Below are 14992 nucleotides of genomic sequence, written 5' to 3'. Positions count from 1 at the left end.
AGTCACAATTTTTTTCCCTTGCAGTATCTTAATTTCCTTCCATCCTTCAACATTTTAAAAGCAGCGAATGGTCCAATCAAATGGGTTGCTATGGAACTACAGCCATTCAACTGTGATGACCAGGAACCTAAAAGCAGATCACTGTTTCGTGTCTCTTTTCCTGCAAAAAATTGATGTATGTCTTTTCAGAGTCCTTCAAAAGTCGTACAAAAGCTTTTGTCATTTAAAATAAACCTGTTTGCCAACATTTGCTCAGGGACTTCACTCGACACACGAAAGATTGTTCCTCTTAGAGTGAAGAAGACAGAGGGGGGTATTTTTGTCGTCAAAATAAATGTTTCAATAAAGAAAGCAAGGAGAACCCACGTCAACTGGTAGGAGGGCAAGGAACTACAGGAAGACTCACAATAAAGGTTTTTGGTACAGAGAGCGAGGGAAAATTACGAATTTAACCACAATGAGTTGTTCTAATCTAGACAGCACGACCTAGAGAGGGTGGTGGAAACAGATTCAAATGTAACTTTCAAAAGGGTGTTACACGTTTGGAACAGGAAACTTGCAGTACGATGGGGAAAGAGTAGGGGTGCCGGAATAATTTCATAGAGCCTGCATAGGCACGACAGGCCGAATGATCTCTGATCACGTGCAATCTGCATCCAAAAGTTTTTTTTTTTAAATTGTCTATGTCGGTGCCATTACGATAATGTACTGCAGCTCGTCCGACTCCCTCCGCGAACGGTCCCCCCTGTAGCCAATATCTGTTGTACTGTCAGCCTTTCGGGCGCTTTGTTTGCAGCCCGTGCATTTTAAGAGATGCAGCTCGGACCGGGCTGCCTGCCGCGATCCTTCAAAGCGGATTGCGGGGGGGGGGAAGAAGAGAGGATGGAGACAGAGACAGAGGAATGCGCGGAGTCCGCAAACAACTGAATGGCAAGGACCTTAGCAAGAACCAAGGTCTTGTCCAGCAGCTCGTCCCACACAACGCAGCCCCGCGCCGCCGGGTGCAGGGACTAAAAGGGTAGCAGCGCTCGCGTTCGGATGACATCAGCTGATGGAATCCTATCGGGTCTGGACTGCTCGCGCGACTTCCGCTCGAGGTGGGGTAGGGAGGGAGGAGGCAAGAGCGAGCGAGCGGCGCGCGCTGGGGGCGGGCGGACGGACGGCCGGCTGTTACTTCGCTGTCGGGGGTTTTTTTTTCCCCCTCTCTTGACCGTCCGCCGGGGAGGGATAGAAGTAAATCGAGAGAGTGAGAGAAAAAAAAATACAAAATCCACAACCGTCAGCGGAGCAGCTGCGGGTGGGTTTGTGCATATATATATATATAATATATATATATATGTATAATATATATGTGTGAACGGCGGAGGAATGGGTGCCCTCAAGCTGACGGAGCAGGTAAGAAACACCCCGGGGGAAGACCAGGGGAAGATGGAGGGAGTGAAGGAGGAATGAGGGGAGAGGGAAAGGAGGAGGAGGAGGAATGAGGGGAGAGGGAAAGGAGGAGGAGGGGGGTCATTGACCCGAGAGGGAATTTTGGGAGGTTCCAGCCGGCCTCTGGAACAGTGCTGACAGTGTTGACTGTCGCGCTTTAAAACTAAAATCTGCTCCAGAGCTGGGCTGGCCGGTGGAACAAGCTTAGCCAGTGATGGGTTTTTTTTTCCCTTCTCTGCATTTTTAAAATATTTATAATTTTAATGTGGAGCAATGCTGTGTTTTTTTTTCTTTTGCAAGGGGCAGGAGTTCGTCAATGTTGCTGTTTTGAGAACTTGCACGGACCCGCTGGGGAATATTTAAGAATACTTTTCACATTTTTTTTTCATTTTATGTTCATCACCTAGACTGGAACAATATCGCAAGATTATGCTTTTGCAGCAGTTAAGTTAGATTTTTTTTCTGTCATAAAAGCTTCACAAGAAATCAGATGCTGAATCCGAAAGGTGGGGGCGATAGAGGATGTAGGCAACATGAGTTGATTATGTTTTTTCTTGATTATTATGTCTGATTAAAAATGTTTTCCGTGATATAATTGCATTCTGAGGCATGGCGATATCAGGTGCTTTTCAGAGTTTGGGAGAAGGCAATTAGGAAAAACTTGAAGATTTAAAGCCCCCTTTGTCCTACTATAAAATGTCAGTTACGTGTTGGATAAAGCTTGTACAGTAATTTACTTAATCTTAACTTCCTCTTTTGAAACGTTGAGAAGAGTGAGATGCATAGTTTAGTGTTTCAATCCAGGCAAGCGGAAGGAACTGCAAGTAGGGGATTATAGATTGAGACATATAATTTAAAACGATTTATACATATTTCAGTTTTTTGAAACTTATTTTAAACTGGTATTACGTTTTGCTTTAAGTCTTTGCAGAAAGACTGGAGTTGGAAAGACTCAAGTAATGTACTTCTAATTTGATATTTTCGCTGTTAGAACGGTATGGGTTGTTTTATTTTGGTTGCAAATTGTAGGAGATTTCTTATGAAAATAAGTAGTATTCTGTAAACTATTTTCTGTATTACATTCTTGCAGTTGAAGCAATTTATGCTGAAGAAAATACTATAGAACAAGAGTATTTTGTGACCAGAAATGTAAAGTTTAATTTAGCAAAGTTGAAGTATATTGTTTAAAAATGTATCACCACAAAAATGCTGTTCATTTTTGGAAAAATTCTAAACATAACCACCTCATGATTTGAATGACACAATGACAATGATAGAGATGGAAAAAAACTGCAGATGCCGGTATACAAAGAGCAGGAGGCTGGAAGAGCACAGGATTCCTGAAGAAAGGTTATACCTGAAAGGTTGGACTTCTCCACCTCCTGATGCTGCCTGGCTTGCTCTGCTCTCTCAGCCTCCTTGTCTATATTGATTATAATGTAAAATTTGAACAATTTGTACTTGTTTTGCCCTTGTACAATACTCTGTGGTGAGAAGTGCATGGATTAATGTTTTGGATGTGAACCCATGAAAAAATCTTTTTGTGAAGGGTCCACTTCTGTGATATTAACCTCCTCTCTTTCCCTACAGAATGTTTAATCTAAGTGTTACCACTACATTTTTTGTTTCAGTTTTGGTATGGACATAAAGTAGATATCTGCAAGCTATCTCTCATACCATTAAAGGAAAAAAATGCATTTAAAGAACAATTTTCTGTATCCCAGCATGTGCCAAAGAGCTTCACAATCAATGAAGTACTTTGAAGCTTAGCCATTATTTTACTGCATGGAACTGGCAGCAGGTTATGCAAAACAAGGTTCTACAAACAACAATGAGATGCGTCCAGATCACACTTTCTAGGAACAGTTTTATTAGTTTATTAGTTTTACCTCTTCTGTTTTAGCTCCTTGTCTATTCATATAATTGAATATTATAGCATGTAGTCTGCCTTCTAAAGTCAGTCTTTTGAAAATGATGACATGATTTCTGATAGCTTTTAGTATTCCATGTTTTGCATGGTAAATTCAAATTTCATGTATTCCAAAATTTCATGTTATAAATTATTTCATATTTCCTCAATTCACTTCTGTCGGCTTCTCTAATTCAACTAAGGGGGTGCAGAATGATCAATTCTCGATGACACTTACTGAGATGAACTATGTTGATTTTGCAGTTGTCTATTAAACCTGCCCCATATAAGTGCTTTATTCGCAGTTGCTTTTATTGTTAGTATGGGTATCTTTCTGATATAACTTTGGGATGGGAATCCAAAACTCTAGAAGTTTAAATAATTAGAAGTAGAGTTGCCACTTTGGCACAATTGGCAGTCCATATGCAAATTGTACTCAATTGCCCTAACTTTATTAATCAAGTTTGAGTTAAGCATTTTAACTTAAGTTACAAGTTAGTGCTGTTAGTTGGAGTAAGTGTAGGCTTAGGTGAACACTGGGCTCCAGTGAGTAAGGCAAGCAAATTAAGATTATTTTATCTTTCTTCGTGTAAAGGGGCAGAGATGGTGTTCAGGGCAGTGGTGAGCTCTTCCCAGATATGAGAATAAGGGAACAGTCTACCGTCCCTAATGACTATGTCTGCAGGAAGTGTGGCCGGAGACTTCAACTGTATTATTGGTGCAGTTGGACGATCCGGCGGGGGGGGACAGTAAACTGGACACCACATCCAGAGTGTTGATGGAAATGGTCAAAGATGCCAAGCTGCACGACGTCTTCAGCATCCCTGCAGACGGAGCGCAGCGTAGATACACCTAGTCACAGGCAGACGAGTCTATCCGCTCAAGGATAGATTGCCTGTTTGTGTCCCGGACGTTCTCGTGTCAAGCCGGTGTTCTTTTCTGACCACTGCCTGCTGCTGGCTGACTGTCACCTACAGGACAAGCAGCGGGCTGGCAAGGGAACGTGGAAGCTGAACATAAAGCTGTTGACCCCGGGAAACATTGAGGAGCTCGAGGAATTACGCAGATTGGAGAACCGTGAAGCCCCTGTTTGAGACTCCAGCGGACTGGTGGGAAACAGTAAAAGGGAACATCAAGAGGTTCTTCATCCTCAAAGGTGTTCAGGAGGCGAGAGAGAGGTGGGGAAAACTGTCCCAACTCCAGGAAAGTACGCAGAACCTGCTCCTGCTGCAGACGCTGGGGGTCGATGTCACGGAGGACCTCAAGGAGGTGAAGGACCAGCAAGCCTCGCTCTTTGCCTCTGAGGCCTTCAAGATAATCTTCTGGTCCAGGGTCCGCTCCGTGGAGCAGGATGAGACATTCTCACGTTTCTTCTTCCAGAAGGTGCACAAAGAGAGCTCTGTGCTCAGCAGCCTGAAGGAAGAAGATAGCTCGATAACGTCATCTCAGGCTGACGTCATGAGGATCAGCAAATCCTTCTATGCCGGTCTGTATGACTCAAAGCCAATCGAGAGTGCGGCCTCCCAGTCGTTCCTGTCCTCTATCACGGAGGTCTTAGAACACTGGAGAGGCTGGACCAGCCACTATCTCTGGACGAGCTGACCAAGGCCCTCGAGTCCTTCAAAAAGAATAAAACTCCTGGAAGCGATGTCTTACCGGTCGAGCTCTATTCTGCTCTGTGTGAATCGATTGGCCAGGACCTGCTGGAGGTGTATGTCAGTATGCTTCTGGCAGGTACCATGAGTGAATCCATGAGGAAAGGCATCATCAAGCAGAAGGGGGCGAGGGAGGAAATCAGAAATTGGAGACCAATCTCACTATTGAATGCAGATTACAAAATCTTGGCAAAGGTCATCACCAATTGGGTCAGGCCTGCGCTGGGATCAGTGATCCACCCTGACCAAACCTGTGCTGTACCGGGCAGGAAGATCGCTTTGAGAGTCTCGCACTCCTCAGGGATATGATCGCCTATGTGCAGGATAGGGGGCTGGGCACCTGCCCCATCAGCTTGGACCAGGAGAAAGCCTTTAACAGGATATCACATACGTATCTGAGAGATGTTCTCTCCAAAATGGGCTTTGGGGAGGGAATCTGCACCAACATTCAGTGCAGTCTCCATCAATGGGTGGGAATCAGATAGCTTCCCAGTCAGATCTGGAATCAGGCAGGGCTGCGCTCTCTCTCCTGCCTTGTGTGCTGCATAGAGCCATTTGACGAGTCCATTAGGAAGGATGTGAGCCTGAGAGGGGTGACTACTCCTGGCAGCGGGGGTCTGTAGGTTAAGGCCTCCTGTACATGGCTGATGTCTCCGTTTTCTGCTTTGATCCGCTGTCTCTTGTACATATGTGACCAGTTTGAGCGGGTCTCGGGGGCCAAGGTCAACCGAGGTAAGTGCGAGGCCATGCTCTTCGGGAACTGAGCCAACCGATCCTTCATCCCCTTCACAGTCAGGACTGACCACCTGAAGGTGCTGGGTATTTGGTTCAGAGGGGCTGGGGCGTGTGCCATGTCTTGGGGGGAGCGTATCAAGAAAGTGAGGCAAAAACTGGGCAGATGGAAGCACTCTCCATCGCGGGTAAGAAAACCTTGTCATCAGGTGTGAGGCACTGTCCGTGTTGTTATATGCGGCACAGGTCTGGCCTATTCCCAGAACCTGTGCAGTCGCAGTCATCCAGGCCATCCTCCATTTTATATGGTCAAAGATGGCCAGGGTCCGAAGGGACTCGATGTACAAAGCTCTGCGCAACGGGGGAAAAAAACACACCGAATGCCACCCTCACCCTGATGGCCACCTTTGTGTGTGGCTGCATTAAGCTGTGCATGGATCCCTGGTACGCAAACGCCAAGTGTCACTACGTACTGAGGTTCTACCTGTCCCCGCTGTTGCGAAGGATGGGCCTGGCCTTGCTGCCGAGGAACGCTCCAAGTAGTTGGACAGTTCCGTATCACCTGTCCTTGGTGGAGAAGTTTATGAAGAAAAATACCTTTGGCCACAAGTCAATCAGGAAGTGGTCAGCATGTAGCGTCCTTGAGACCCTTCGGGAAAAGGAGAGGGCGGATCCTGTTGAGCGGTTCCCTGAGCAGACTGTCAAAGTCATTTGGCAGAATGCCTCATCGCCAGAACTTTCCAACAAGCACCAAGACATGCCTTGGCTGGTGGTGAGAAGGCCTCTGACCATAAGATCCTTTATGCAGGCCCGGACTCTCTGCTGCACTGCATGCTGCCCTCGAACCTGCTGCATAGGGGACAAGACTGTCACGCACCTCCTTCTGGAATGTGCCTACGCAAAAGAAGTCTGGAGACAAATGCAGTGGTGTTTGTCGAGGTTTGTCCCGAGCAGCTCCGTGATGTGGGACTCCGTGCTTTATGGTCTGTTCCCCGGGATGCACACCGAGACGGAAATAACTGTACCTGGAGGATCATCAACTCAGTGAAAGATGCTCTTTGGTCTGTCTGAAACCTGTTGATCTTCCAGCTGAAGGGGCTGACCCTGACTGAGTGTTGCGGACTGGCACATTCCAAGGTCCAGGACTATGTGTTGAGGGACGCATTGAAGCTTGGGGCAGCTGTCGCCAAGGCACGGTGGGGAAAGACCACTGTGTAATGTCTGGCTGCCAAAGAACAGGGGGCCCACGCAGTAAGTGGGCTCCACTGACACCTCAGCTAAACATACGGATATATGATTGGTAACTGTACAGACCTGTATATACAAATAATAAATTCTGATCTCTATGTAAAGAAATGGAATGTTTACGTATGTATGGCATGACCAATTGTACAGATCATCAAAATGTTTTATGAATAAAGTATATTTTTGAAATAAAAAAAACGTCTGCAGGAAGTGTGACTGGCTGCAGCTCCTCACAGACCATATTGTTTGGTTGTAGCGGCAGTTAGCCATACTGAGGAGCATTCAGGGGGCAGAGTGCATGGTAGACTTTAGTTACAGAGAGCTGGTCATACCACAGGATCAATCAGGTAGATGGGTGACTGCCAAGAGAGGCAAGCAGGTGGTGCAGGGTTCTCCTGTGGCCATTCCCCTCTCTAACAGGTATACACTTTTGGATACTGCAGTTTGGCAGTGGAATAATCTCTCAGGGGAATATAACAGCAGCAGTCACGTGTGTGGCACCAAAACTGGCTCTGCTGTAGAGAAGGTTTGGCCAAGATCCAAGCTCGCGATAGTGACAGAAGACTCACTAGTTAGGGGCAAAGACAGGCATTTTTGTGGATGCGTTCAAGACTCCTGGATGGTGTGCTGCCTCCTTGGTGCCAAAGTCAAGGATGTTTGAGTGTTTGCATGAAATTCTTAAGGGCTAGGGTGAGTAGCCGGAGGTTGTTGTGCACATTGGTACCAATGATATAAGTAGAAAGAGGGATGAGGTCCTGCGGAGTACATGGAATTAAGAAAGAGGCTGAAAAGCATGATCTTGAGGTAGTAATCTCTATTACTACCAATGCCACATGTTAATGAGGCATGGAATAGAAAAACAGGACAGATGAATGCGTGGCTAAGGAGCTGGTGCAAGGGGCAAGGTTTCAGGTTCTTCAATCATCGGGACCTCTTCTGGGACAGGGGTTACCTGTACAAGAGGGTCAGGTTGAAACTATACTGGAGAGGAAGCAATATCCTTGCAGGGAGCTTTACTAGTGCTATAAACTTGAGTGGCAGGGGCCTGAGAACAAGAGCAGCAGGTCAGCAAACGAATGGATTGGGGGAAGGTACATGTTAGGACTAGTAAGTCGGAAAGAAAGGACAGGCAGTGACAGGTAAATGAACAGTATGATACTTGTGGGCTGAAGTGTGTTTATTTCAATGCAAGGAGTATTCTTGGTAAGGCAGATGAGCTAAGAGCCTGGATTAGTACATGGGACTATGATGTTGTGGCCATTTCAGAGACTTGGTTGAGAGACTGACAAGGCTGGTTGCTCAACATTCCAGGGTTTCGTTGTTTTAGATGAGATGGAGAGGAAGGTAAAAGAGGTGGAGGAGTTGCATTATTAATTGGGAAGAATGTTACATCTGCACTCAGAAGGGACATATTAGTGGATGAGTCCTTCAGTATGTCCCTTCTGAGGCAATATGGGTAGACTTCCAAAATAAGATGGGTGCGATTACTCTAAGTTTAAACTATAGATCCCTCAACAGCCACTGAGTCATATGAGGAACAAATATGTAGGCAGATGCAATAAAAACAAAGTTGTCCTAATGAGTGGCTTTAACTTCCCCAGTATTGACTGGGATTCCTTTCGAGCAAGAGGCTTAGACAGGGCAGAATTTAAATGCATCCAAGAGTGTTTCCTGAAACGGTGTGTGGATAGTGTAGAGAAGGGACCATACTGGACCTTGTACTGGCTAATGAGCATGGCCAGTGGGAGAGCATTTTGGAGACTGATTACAACTTCTTAAGCTTTAAGACAGCTGTGAATAAGGATAAATCAGGACCTTGTGGCAAGGTACTCCAATAGGGGAGGGCAAACTATGTCAGTATTAGGCAGGAGCTAGGGAGTTTTAATTGAAAGAAGCTGTTATCAGACAACTCCACATTTGACATGTGGGAATTGTTTAAAGACCTGTTGAGGTCAGGACTGGTATGTTCCAGAAGGAGGAAAGACAAAGATGGCAAAGTGAGGGACTCTTTGAGAATGAGAGGTGTTATGAATTTCGTCAAAAGTAAAAAAGAAGTGCATATAAGTTTTAGGACCTGTCCAATTTTAGCACCCTTTGAGGAAAATGAAGAAAGCAGGAAAGAACTTGAGCAGGCAATTAGTGTAAGAAGGGGTCATGAAAGGACTTTGGCAAGGAGAGTTAAATAGAATCCTAAGACATTCTATCTAGAAATTTTAAAAACCAGAGAACAACTAGGAAGAGGATAGGATCAGTCAAGGGTAAAGAAGGGAACTTGGAGGCAGAGGATGTGGGTGATATCCTAAATGAGTACTTTGCATCAGCATTGACCCAGGAGAGTGAGATTGTGTGGAGCATGCTAATATGCTAAGGCATTTTGAGATCAAGTAAGTAAGTTTACCCAGAGGATAATGATGCATGGGATCCACAGTGACCTGGCTGCACCTCACACTTACCCATGTTAAAGCATGTGAAGTAATTTCCCTTCTGTTTTCCCAGGCAGCACATTCCAGATCATCACAACTGTCTGGGTAAATAATGTCTCTCTTCCCCACCCCCACCCCAAACAAACCTTCTGCCCTTCACCTTAAACGGCGTCCCCTTGTGACTGATCCATTAACTAAACGGAACAGCTGCTACTTATCCACTTTGTCCGTGCCTATTATAATCTTATACACTTGGAAGGAGTAATTTTTCAAGAAATGATTCCATGAAAGGCATGATACTAGGAAGCTGTGTGGAACAGAGATCCCATCGTCCCTCAGTCATCTCTACTCAAAAATCACACAGCTATCCAACCTTTCCTCAAACTTTAAATTTTCCATCCTGGGCAGCAACCTGGTGAAAAAGCTGTGCATGCCTTCCAGTGCAACCAAATCTTTCCTGTGATGTGGCGACCAGAACTGCAGATGGTTCTCTGTGGATTACACCAAAGTCCTATACAGCTCCAACATGACTTCCTGCTCTTGTAATCTGCACCTTTTTAATTGATAAAAGCAAATGTCCCATGTGCCTTTTTCACCACTACACTGACATAAACTTCTGAGGTCTATAGCCAGATACGCCAAGGTCCCTTTGTTCCACTGAGCTTCCTCTTATCATGCTTTTTATTGAGTAATTTCTTGTCAAATTACTCCTTCCATGTGTAATGCCTCTCACTTTTCAGGGTTAAATTCCATTTGCCACTTATCTGTCCATTTGACCTATCATTTAGCCCAAGACAATCAACCTCACTGTTAACTACTTGAACAATTTTTGTCATCTGGAAATTTATTAATCCCTCCCTGCCAACACACACGCATTTATATAAATGACCCACCACAGATTTGTGTGTTACATCACTGCATGTTGGCCTCTAGTCACTAAAGCAGCTTTTGTTATCACCCTTTGTCTCCTACAACTGAGCCAATTTTGAATCCATTTTATCAAATTATCCGGTATCCCATGTGCACTTGGCTTCTTGATAAGCCTCCTATGTGGGACCTTGTCATAGGCTTTGCTGCAATCCATATAAACTATATCAACTGCACTATCTTCGTCTACACACCTGGTCACCTCAAAAAATTCGATCAAATTTGTTGGGGCATAACATTCCTCTGACTTTCCCTGATCAATCCTTGCCTCTCCAAGTGGAGATAGATGCTTTCCTTCAGAATTTTCTCGAGTTTCCCTACTGCTTATTGGTCTGTAACTATCTGGCTTATTTCTACAATCACTCATTGGTTGTTCTTCAGTCCTCTGATACCTCCCCTGTGGCCAGAGAGGAATTAAAATTTTGGCTTAGTGCCCCTGCAATCTCCTCCCTTAACTCCCACAGGAACTGGGGACGTAATTAATCTGGACCAGGACATTTGTCCACTTTCAAGCCTGCCACAACCTCCAATACCATGTTCTTCCCTCTGTCAATTTGCTTAAGTAACTTGCAGCGCAGGTTCCATAACTTGATCCTCATTCGCTTGGGTGAAAACAGATGAAAAGTATAATCCTTATGTTCCTCAGTGTAATATTTTGATTTTCCTGTGAAGTGCCTTTGATGTTTTCTTATATTAAAAGTAAAATATTCAAAATAAGTTACTTTTAAGACCATACTTAAGGGCCAACAAATAGTTGCAATTAGCATAAACTGCCTATAATTAATTTTAATTTATGGTTGAGTTCAGTTTTGTTGCCAGGACCACCTTCCAGTGTAACATTTTTTAACCCAGTGCTAATGTTTGTAGTAATTTACTTTGTGCTGTGTAGAATTAACACTTGAAATTCCTAGGCCTTTCACACTTGTTTAGCTAATCTCTCTTGAATTATACTGAAAAGAAAACCTAGATGAAACTAAAGAAGTGTAATCTGCGATGTCACTTAAGTGCTGAGAGAGCTCTGCTAAGTTCATGGTATAGAATCCCGACAGCATGGCAGCAGACCATTTGGCCCATTGAGTCCACACCAACCCTCCGAAGAGCCAGACATCCTCCACCCCCTGCAACCCAACCCAACCCAATCCCTGTAACCCTCTATTTCCCATGGCTAACCCACCTAACCTGCGCATTCCCTGGACACTATGGGCAATTTAGCATGGCCATTCCCAGCGAACCTGCACATCTTCAGACAATGGGAAGAAACCGGAGTACCTGGAGGGAAAAGTGGGTGTAGACATGGAGAGAATGTGCAATTCCACACAGTTGTTGCCCAAAGGTAGAATTGAACCTAGGTCCCTGGTGCTGTGAGGCAGGAGTGCTAACCACTGAGCCACTGTAGTGCCATATTTCTACGAGAAATTAGACTGAAATTCTGTTTAACCCCGCTAATGTAAACAATAAAAGATGCTGCAGCACTATTGGACGAGTGGGGCTCTTCTTTCAATATATTGGTCAAAACGTGACTCCAAATCAGCATCATTGAACTGGAATATCTGCTCACTTCATGGTTGTTTGTGGAGGTTCCATATTCAAACTGGCTATGAAATTTCCTTACATTGGAGCAGCAAGACCATTTAAAAGTACTTCATTGGCAGAAGAAAGATCTCTTGAAGTTATGAAAGGAACTATGTAAATAGAATTTATTAATGAAAGTAATTAACTTTATTAAACAGAAACTGGCATTGTTTTAACAAAATACTCAGGTGATGTATGAAAATAAATTAAGTCTTATGATCATTATTAATTTGATTTATATTTACTTAGGGTTGTTAGACATTGAAAGATGCATACATATAAAATACAGAAATCAATAACAAAGCACCAACTCATTTTAAAAAGTCACTAGTCAATGCTACAAAATATTGGATTCCCTATGTCTCCCTAGTCTCTAACCATGACAGAATTGCAACAATGTCAAATGGTGTATTCCACTTTTTCCAATCCCCTGGGTTCACTTGCCAGAATTTGGATAATCCCCTAGTTCTTACTATGCAGCAATGACAAATTCGGAGACTTTTTATTCTCCTCGCCTCTCCATTTTGACAGTCCCAGGCCTTTTAAGTTTCCTTTTAAACAAAAATTGCTTGCATTTAAACATTGGCCATTTGGAAAACATTGCACTGCAATATATGAATTCTGGAGTGGTGTTTTTAGAGCAGATATCCTTGGTTGTGTCGTGAATAGGCTATCCAAGCATTTAACCAGTGTCTTTTCCAATTGCTGTACATGGGTTGAGTTTTCAAAATTAGGGTTATTGAAGTACTAACGAAGTGATTTAAGTACTAATACTTTTCATCCTCTTCCCTTCTCGTCTGTCCCAAATAAAAACTCATTTCCTTTAAAATCAGAAACTCAGACCTTTCCCCATTCCTACCTTGCTCCAAGGAAATCCTTCACACCTTGGGGGATCAGTGCTGAAGGAGGGTGGACTATTTTTTTTCCTCCAGCAGCCAAGCTTGAATTGGTATTCCTTCAAAATAATCTAAGGTAAAACTATTTTTAGTGGGCGGCACGGTGGCACAGTGGTTAGCACTGCTGCCTCACAGCGCCTGAGACCCGGATTCAATTCCCGCCTCAGGCGACTGACTGTGTGGAGTTTGCACGTTCTCCCTGTGTCTGCGTGGGTTTCCTCCGGGTGCTCCGGTTTCCTCCCACAGTCCAAAAGATGTGCAGGGTCAGGTGAATTGGCCATGCTAAATTGCCCGTAGTGTTAGGTAAGGGGTAAATGTAGGGGTATGGGTGGGTTTCGCTTCGGCGGGTCGGTGTGGACTTGTTGGGCCGAAGGGCCTGTTTCTACACTGTAATGTAATGTAATCTAATCTAATCTAATCTATTTTATAGCTCAATGATCCTGTGTGGACTTAATTAGCCAAGTGCTGCAATTTGTCTCAATTATCAAAATTGTTTCAAAGTAATGTATGAATTGCTCCAAGAATTGAGAGTGAGGCTGTTGAAAAGAAAATGATTGCTAAAAATTGTTCTGTACCCTTGAAATGTTTATATGCATTCTACACAGAAGCAATTTACAAATGTGGTTAGAATTTGTATGGTATAACTAGTTTGCCTCATTCTACTGAATGTGTAAATTTTCAGTTTTATTTTCCATTTATTTGGAAGCAATCTCTTCCAATTTTTCATGTTCAGTGAAACTAGTGTCTGACATCTACAATAAAGCCTTCCTCTTGTGCCAGACACTTATCAAACCATGTGGCTATCATGATAAAAGTAAACTAGATATTTAATTGTGGTTTAAAAGTTTTCTTGTCAGTTGAGAAAAACGTATGCATTCTAATATTCTTAATTGTTTTGTTCATGCTTTTAGAAAAATGGGAAGCAGATAGGCTTCAGGGTGTTCAATCACAATGTATAATAATTCATGATAAATTTGAGTATATATGTTAAGAATCTGGATTTTAAAAGGCTATTGGTATGCAACATTTCCATTGGCACCTGAAAAGAAGGAAGACATTGGCCTGGATTTTAACATAAGTAATAGCTGAAACTAACCGTCCTTGTTGTAGGAATGGATGAAATCTGGCATCTAAACTAGCAGTGTTGCATACAGAAATATGATAGTTGCTTTTAGAGATGCTCTGCTCTTTCACAGGATATTGTATAACAGTCCTCATCAATAATTTCAGTATGGAGCTCAATGTGAAGGTGGGTTCTTCACTCTACTCCACTAAAAGTGCAAAAAAAAAGTTAGGGTGGCACATTTGAGTATTAACATTTTTAACGAAACAGTACTCAATGATAACTGCCTAACAATGTTGCCCTTGTAAAATTTTCAAGGCTATTGTGTTTCATTTCTTCTGCTGTGCATTACTAGTGGGAATTTAGGAAAAATGTAATTCGATTTTGAACTTGGACCTTGCAAGCCTAGCTGTCACAATCTTTTCTCTGTACCTCTTACTCTTGTACTTACTCTATCAATCTCTGTCTGCAAAAGCTTCCCCATACTGCCACCCACTCCAACCTCTGACATCTGTAATTCCACATGCCCTCAACTCTGTTGGTTCACCTCCCTACCAAAAATAACAGCTTGTCACCCACTTTCATCTCCCTTTAACACCTGCTTCTCTCTCATTCCAGAATGGAAAAAGTCCACAGTAAGTCAGAAAGAATGGACAAGCAACATTCAACTTGTTCCCTTAATGAAGAGAGGATCCTGCCTCTGAAAACATATACTTGATTTTTCAAATAACAAAGCTGTCTTGCATATGCATCCTTGCATGTGCTTTACAATAAAATGCTGAATATGCTGATAGATTATTGATTGGAACACAATTTTTCAACTGACTGCTTCGTTCAAATGTGAGCTGAGTGTGTCTTTGACCTGTACCTGTCACATTGTCATCATCCTAGTGCTCAAGCCAATGTGCTACTCTATGACTCAGAATTAATATTTTGACTTTAATCATTTCAGAATTACAACAATTTGGATTTATATTGGACCTTTAATGTAATAAAAGGTTCACCGGTGTTTCACAGGAATATTATAAAGCAAAATATGACAAATTGGAATTGGGGCTGATGATGAAAAACTTGCTCCAAGCTTGAAGGAGTCTGTTTTGGATAAACAAAAGGGGTGGCAAAGCATTTGGCAGGAATTT

At 43.3% G+C, this 14992-nt stretch overlaps 1 protein-coding gene across 6 annotated transcripts in view; it reads left to right on the top strand.

The window, feature by feature from the left end:
• The first annotated feature begins 1130 nt into the window (after nt 1-1130).
• The window catches only part of LOC122551273 (serine/threonine-protein phosphatase 6 regulatory ankyrin repeat subunit B-like), a 223967-nt gene continuing 210105 nt past the window's right edge, over nt 1131-14992 (top strand). For 3 of the 6 annotated variants that reach the window (XM_043692917.1, XM_043692911.1, XM_043692910.1), the window contains exon 1: nt 1135-1395. In XM_043692917.1, the coding sequence (XP_043548852.1) occupies nt 1369-1395 (27 nt within the window). In that variant the 5' untranslated portion in view covers nt 1135-1368. Of the gene's footprint in view, nt 1396-14992 lie in introns of all 6 variants that reach the window. The other 3 variants (XM_043692916.1, XM_043692915.1, XM_043692912.1) reach the window with 3 other exon arrangements.

The sequence above is a fragment of the Chiloscyllium plagiosum genome, chromosome 7 (assembly GCF_004010195.1).
Source record: "Chiloscyllium plagiosum isolate BGI_BamShark_2017 chromosome 7, ASM401019v2, whole genome shotgun sequence".
NCBI classification, from domain to species: Eukaryota; Metazoa; Chordata; class Chondrichthyes; order Orectolobiformes; family Hemiscylliidae; genus Chiloscyllium; species Chiloscyllium plagiosum.
Note: the sequence above shows the minus strand (reverse complement) of the source record. Positions and strands in the feature narration are given on the sequence as shown.